Source organism: Filicampus tigris, chromosome 4, assembly GCF_054856515.1.
Source record: "Filicampus tigris isolate MCC_2025a chromosome 4, RoL_Ftig_1.0, whole genome shotgun sequence".
Classification (NCBI taxonomy): Eukaryota; Metazoa; Chordata; class Actinopteri; order Syngnathiformes; family Syngnathidae; genus Filicampus; species Filicampus tigris.
The window spans coordinates 682501-690000 of record NC_141220.1 but is presented as its reverse complement, the minus strand read 5'-3'; the positions used below and the strand labels follow the sequence as shown (position 1 = coordinate 690000).

At 41.6% G+C, this 7500-nt stretch overlaps 1 protein-coding gene across 4 annotated transcripts in view; it reads right to left on the bottom strand.

Annotated features, from left to right (window-relative positions):
* znf276 (zinc finger protein 276) overlaps positions 1 to 7500 on the bottom strand; it is a 55921-nt gene that overhangs the window by 3276 nt on the left and 45145 nt on the right. For all 4 annotated transcript variants that reach the window (XM_086027084.1, XM_086027085.1, XM_086027087.1 and 1 more), the window contains exons 8-9: positions 6314 to 6389; positions 5991 to 6108 (exon numbers count right to left, since the gene is read on the bottom strand). In XM_086027084.1, coding sequence (XP_085883210.1) covers positions 5991 to 6108; positions 6314 to 6389 — 194 coding nt within the window. The remainder of the gene's footprint in view (positions 1 to 5990; positions 6109 to 6313; positions 6390 to 7500) is intronic.

Below are 7500 nucleotides of genomic sequence, written 5' to 3'. Positions count from 1 at the left end.
CCGCCCGTCAGGGGACATCACAAGAATATTTAAGATTGCTTTATAACCTAAGACTATTGCTTTTTCTTGAAAAAAGTTTGCGTTATAATGCACTCATTTTTTTGTTTTTATTGCGTTATTTTGCAAAAAAATAATTCTTGCAAAATAAAGCAAAGTTATTCTAGGAGGAAATGAAAGACTTCCATTTCCAAATCGTACGGCGACGCTGACAGAGATTTTTATGCTCAAGGGATGTCCCAGTCCCAGACAAGGACATACTTTGCATGCAAAGGGATAATGTTAACAGTTAGTTAACAAAACAAAATTGCTATCAGGGATTACACACACAAGACAGGCTGGGCGAGTTTCTGACAGTCAGTGAAATGGGTTCTTCACTCCTGTGGCATAATCCATGGTTTTACATTTTATGCCTGTGCAATGTTACTCTGCAGGGAACTCGCATGAAAACTGTTGTGCAGGCAATTAATGAAGGCGGCTCCGTTGTTTCGCAGAAGTGGTCGTGGTTTTTTTTTTTTTTTTTTAAAACGGCATGTTCAGTCGGTACTTGACCCAGTTAGGGACAAACAGAGGGACGGACGAAAACCCACTTCTGTCCTTGCTTAGTCCCTCCTTTTTAAAAGGCTTCTCATCCTCCGTCCGTCCATCCACAAAATGGGCTGTTCCGTCCCTGGGACGGAATGCCCATCTCTGGTAAAATCACAACATAACATAAACCACAATACATTGTGCATCATTACTAATCACAAGGATTGTGTTAAAGGTACAAAATCTTCAGTTACAGGTATATTTAACTCAAAATTATAGTACTGCATTTAAAATGACATCGACTTTAAAATCTGGGCATTATTTACACTCTGTTTTCTAAGGTAAACACATTTTCTTCTTAAAATGCGCAGTTACCTGTCCTTACAATTAGGCTTAATTTGCATGTTCAGTGTTGTTGACATTTAGGCCTGAGATGTCTGAGCTGCTTCTCATTTTTGCCAGCCTTTTTTTTTTTTAAATGCAGGCATCATAATACACATTTTCTGGAAATGTGACATGTTAGTGCTAGTTCAGCGGGATTTTTGAATATCTTGAAACAGTAGCATCAATGCAAAAAAAGAGCTTGATCACAGCAGTTGCCTCCCTGCACTAAGAATGACAAAGATCCTCAGTGAAGCACAAGCCCAAGTGTCGAACAAAAATGTCTGAGTAAATGCAGAAATACTCAGTTCAGTGCAACAATGCAATGCTCAGTTTTGACAGATGGTAATGTTGGGGGAGAAGACAACAACCTTCACATGGCCTCCCCTGTGAGTAGCAAGAGATTGTGTAAAACCAACTTGTGAAACCAATGTCACCAACCAAATGTCGAGCTGGCTGACCAAGGAACAGTGGACGAGCAGTCATCCCGACCGTCGAAAACTGAGGCCTGTCAGTGATTCAACTCAACGTCGAGGGCCTTACCACCGCCAAACTTGAAGTCCTACGTCACCTGGCTGACTCTAGGAGGCAACGGTTCTGCTTCTGCAGGAGACTCATTGCACATCCAACAACATCCTCAAGATCCCCGGGTTCCACCTTGCTGGGTTCACCCACAGCAACAACACAGTTTGGCAACCTTCATACGGTCTGAAATAAGCTGGTCAGCCATCAGCCAATCACCACCAGGCTCCAACATCAAATGGCTGGTCAAAAGTACAGGAGACATCAGTCGTAAATGTGTACAAGCCGCCACAATCGGAGCTGTCTGCAACGTCACTCCCATCTGTAACTGCACCTGCCATCTATGCAGGTGACTTCAACTGCCAACACACACACTGGGGTTGTATTAACTCAACACCCCATGGAGCAGCGTTGTGCGAATGGGCCTCTAACAGCGGTGCTCTGCTGCTGTATGACCCCAAGGAGCCTCCATCCTTCTACTCTTCGCGCTGGAACACTTCCACCAATCCGGACCTGGTCTTCGCCATCTGCCGCAGTGCCGACCCAAAACCGGAGAGACACATCCTGGACAGGTTCCCCCGGTCACATCATCTACCAGCCATCATAAAAGTTTCATCACTGGTGCAGCCGGTACCAGGGAGACCTGTCAAAAGATGGAACTTCCGTAAGGCCAACTGGGTATTGTATGTAGAGTAGAAGGAAATATGGTCAGCTGGCCTGCCAGACCCAGAGTGGACGCGGCCTATGCAGCCTATTCCTGGGTCCTTCTGGATGCGGCAAAGAAGGCCATTCCACGTGGCTACAACAACAGCTACATCCTGGGACGAGGAGTGCAGCCACCTTCTTAGCCTAAGAATATACATGTGACAAAGACACTGCGCATATCGACCCAAGCTTTGGTCTTTTCTGCAGCAGAATACTGTGCGCCAGCCTGATGCAGAAGCCCTCATGCAAGCAAAGTTGACGTGGCCATCAACAGCACTCTCCAAATAATAACTGGATGCCTAAAACCTACTCCAGTGTCCTTCCTGCGAATTCTAGCAGGGACGGGAGGCTGCCACTCTCGCACTCAAATACCACCAACCCTATAACATGGCAGCTCAAGAGATGCTCAATTCCACCTCTGAGGACATCTCCACAGATGCTTGGCTGGCAGCAGTTTAGAAGCAGGAGTGGCGGTCAGCAGGTCCCTCCCGCATCCACCACTACATCTGGGATCCAGGAGGTGGCGCCATAGGAGGAGATGACCTACCACGCCGGCAATGGACGATTCCCCTGGTCTTACTTACACATAAATCAATGATTGGTGCAAAACTGTCACTCAATAATACAATGCACTATCAAGCTTAAGTATGGATGCATAATCGGGTTGGACCAGAGGTCCGCTGTAGAGGAGAAAAAAAGGGACGCCTTTCAGATGTTGAGTTACTTGCTCACGGGTTGTATTGTACATGCAGGGCACACAAAACACTACAGATCTATATTTGCCCGATTTAACTAAACGCTCACTTGCCTGAGCAAATGCAGAATCGCCGGTAGCCATGGATGTTGTTATTGTTTTTGTTATTGTTACCGGATGCGCACTCGTGGAAGGAAGCAGGAATGCAAAGGAAACTACGGTGGCTTAGATACACCAAAAATTTAAAAAATCCAACGTGCCGATTTGGACGTTTTTATAATCGTTTTATCCAGAAAATTCGGTTACGGTTCAAAATCACTTAATCAAGCAGCCCTACTATGTTCAGTAAATCTCCCTTAGATGGCAGCACGGCGGTGATAAATGAGCATCTAAAATGGAAGCATGTTGTGGCTGATGCCCGATTTTCATTCCTCCCATATACACAGGCTGCCGTGTGCGTCTGATGGAACGCTGCATGCATGTCCTTGTTGTAGTACACTAACATATTGTAGTGTTTTCTACGGATTATGGAGGCATTAGTCAGCAAACTCACGTTTATTAAAAACCCAAACAGTTTTTGTATACCCGCGGTTAACATCAAACAGAAGGCTTTCCTTTCCTGTCAAAATCGCGGATGGGGAAAGGTACGTGGATAAGTCCCAAAGTTGTGTGCCGACATTGCTACATGGAGATCGGTGGCTATGTTGCAGATAGCACATCTAACATAATAACGCAATTAAAACGGCATCATCCGACTGTGAATGTTTCTTCGACGAGGAAGAAATAAGTCTTTTTAGCCAAAAAAGTGTATATCATTTCATAGACTTGTTAAAGTTACTGTATTTTTTTTTCATTTATAAAATTTTTTAATATAGTTAGCAATAATAGCAACTGTTATTGTATGTATTTTTTTTAATCACAAAAAGTGGATACATGTACTGTAATGACAACTTGTCTTAAACTTGAATATTTAGATGTGTCACAGGTTGTTGCTGCTGAGTGTTCAAAGATTTCAGTGTCTTAATAGTTTACAAAATTAAGAGGTCTTTACTGTTAGTGTACTTTTTATTCTGGTGTAATTTCTTAGAATATCACTGGAATGGTTTGCTTTTATCTATTTTTTCTAAAAAATGTACCCTTTACTTGTCCTCTACTCAAAATAAACATATTAAAAATAAAAATCTTTTCTTTTTTGTACCGAAAATATACCGAACCAAAGTTTCCAAGGATCCGAACCGAAATGTGATTTAGCGTGCCATTACACCCCTAAAAATAGCGGTACATATCTTAACCATATATCACGTTCGACTGGTTCCAATGGTTTAAAGTCCACAAGCATGCCATCTCTATCACTGACATTACTTATTTCAGAGCTCCTGCGATCATCTGCCATTGCTCGAAAAAATTCCACGATATCCTCCGAGGGGTTGCGACACCGTCACATGTATATTCTTAGGCATTGGATTTAAAAAATAAAATGACAAACGCTGTCCTGGCTTAATGGGGAAATCAACCCAAACACATTTATTTCAAGAATATGTTCCCAAGGCCCACTAGTTGAAACACGGCATTCTGATTAATATAGCGTTTGTGGAATATGAGTTAAGCAGCAAAATCCACCCCTTTTTAGAGTCCTCTTCTTCTTTCACTTCTGTCGACTGAAAATGACATCACAACTGCTCAGGTGATGATCAATCACGGTTCAGCTTCAAAAACAGGTCAGCCATGATTGTCGTTACCTGAGCAGTTGTGATGTCATTCTCAGTCGACAGAAGTGACAAAATGGCCGGCCCCAGCAACGAGTGGATTAACTCTTGTTCCACAAACGCAATATTAAGAATGCCTTGTTTCAATGGGTTTGTATAGAACATATTCTTGAAAAAAATATGTTTGGGTTTACTTCTCGTTAAGGGTAGAAAGACGCAACAGCTCTGGTGGTAACCACGGTTATGCGCTCCCAGCCTTAATTGGTTAACAAAGTGAGGAGGGGAGAAGGACAACAGCTCCTCAATTGAAAGAGTCTTCTTCCAAAATACGCTTTTTTGTTTTGTTTTTGTTTTTAGACAAAGAAAAATATCATGTCTTTTCTTTTTTCTTTTTTTCCCTCAAAAGTGTGCACATTGCCATTTAAAAACAGCAATTGCTCTGCTGGACACAGTTTTATTAGTGTGGTGCTGCTTGACAACTGTCTGCATATCACTCCATTTGTTGCACAATTATTTAATTTATTTATTAATTTTTCATTTAAGACACATGCTCCTGAGTTTCATCATCCTCTGCTGAATGTCCTTCCTGAATAGCCTGGCCTTAGCCTTGTTGTAGTCTAGACGTTAGTCTCGTTCTAATCTAGCCTTGTAGGAATAGATGTTCATCTTTAGCCTTGTTCTGATCTAGGCCCAGCTTGCTTTGCATGCCTTATTGCTTTCAGACTTGCATAATGATGGCTCTCACACACACGCACACACATAAACATACCAAACTCAGAATGTCCCAAGTGCTTTCGCCCCCCTTTCCCTTAGAGTTGGGACACCTTTGTAATCAGGGACTCCTAAGGAAATAAAAGCGAGGAGGCGGAGGTGCTTATCAGAGGGTTGCTAGGAACTCTTGCGGTAGTTCCCTTCACTCTCCTTGCGCAAGTAAAATGACAATATTGTGTTAAGTGTCTTCTCCCCTCATGTTGTGCATTGTTTACTAATGTCTCACTTGGTGTGAACCTGACAGTTACGACTATAATATGTTCTCGATGCCGACTGGCTCTCTCCCACGCGATGCATAAGAAGAAAACTAAGAAGCCGCAGCTCTGACCGTCCTAAAATAGCGGTGAAAAATTTCAATTTAGCAATGACAGAGGTGCGGGTAAAATAATGGTGACGGACTGACTAGCTGAAGCTGAAAGTTTGGTTTGGCTTGAGATAATGGCTGACAATGACGGACGGATGGCGCAGCCGCTGGCGGTTGACGAATGACGGACCGGCAAAATTTACTGACGCTAACCTCTGCATAGAGACAGCATTTTGACAAAAACATTGTGCGTCACTTGAATATTTTGTAAAAAGGGTCGTTCGTGTAAATAGAAATACTGTAAATAGAAACAAAAACATTTGCTGTGAGCTAGTGTACAGAGTGTTGAAAGTAGACCAAGCTTTTATTGATGAAACCAAACCTGTGTGGATCAGCTTTACATGTCGTTGCAAGTAACGGTCAATGGTGAAGACCTTGTTGCATCCAGGATGGGGACAGGGTCGCTCCCTGACCTCTTCATGATGCTCTTTGGTATGCTTCTAGAGGACAATACCACAGTGAAAGCAAAGAGTTTCTTCAATATATACAATCCCACCACTGTCAAGTGTTCGCAAAGCATCCAAATAAAGACACACATCATCTTGTAAAATCTGTGTATAATTGTATAAATGATGGCCATTATAAATGCACTAAAAAAATGTGTACCAAATTTGTAATGCGTTACAAACGTTACAGGGATCTGACCTTTAAACCATCAGGAGCTCTATAGACAGCAGTGCAGCCCTGATAAAGACACTTGTAGATGTTGGGCAGCTCCTCCCTGCATACACAACACAAAAAGGTTGTTTTAGTTCCATTTCATTGTACATGAAAAATGATTAAGTTATCAAGTTAATTATAGACAAAATATGAACTTTTTACTGCCGAAAACTGCTAAATAAGTTTAGTTTCCCTTTAACCTCGACCGAAGTGATGGAAAGGCTAGATTATGGAAAAAGATAAACTCTGTTTATGATGCAAAACACACAAGGTCATCTGTGAAGCATGGCGGAGGTCATGTCATGGCTGCTTCTGGATCGGGCTCACGAGTATTTATTGATGATATAACTCATGATGGTGGCAGCAGAATGAATTCGGGAGTCTACAAAACCGTTTTGTCTGGCAATTGACAGAAAATGCATTCAAACCAATCGGGAGAAGCCTCATCATGCAACAAGGCAATGACCCAAAGCGCACTGCCAACGCAACAAAGGACTTCGTCAAGGGGAAAAGTGGAAGGCCTTAGACTGGCCAAGACAATCGCCGGTCTTTCACCCAAAAGAGCATGCATTTCACTTCACGAGGAGGAGACTGAAAGGGACAAACAAAAGCTGAAAGAAGCTGTCGTAAAGACTTGGAAAAACATTTCAAACTAGAGAATTACATTTCTGGAGAAATTGCATGCAAAGGCTAAGTGGCTGAATGAAAAATTGTGGAATGATTTGTAATGTGAAATGATATTGAATGAGTTGAAATGATAAAATGACCTGGTATCAGGTTAAGATGTTGAAGTTGCAATTTTGAAACAATCCCAAAATGAGGAAACTGTAGATGAATATAAAGAAAATTACACTTTTGGCTTTTGAATATTTTTTGAAGGTGAATCAAATCTGCAATGGTGAATGATGGGAATTTTTGGGATGAAAAATTGGATGTCTTTGTGATGTGAAAATGTGTGGCATGTTGAAAATTGTTCCCAAAGTGAATAAAAAGAACATCTTGAATTTCAAATGGGAACAATGTCATTTTTTTTTAAATGACAGTCTCACTGAAAATGGAGTTTTTATGTGTACAAAATGTAAGATCATGGGAAAATTTGTGATTTTATGGAATAAGAAAAATGTATATATATATATATATACACATACATATATATAAACATACATACATAT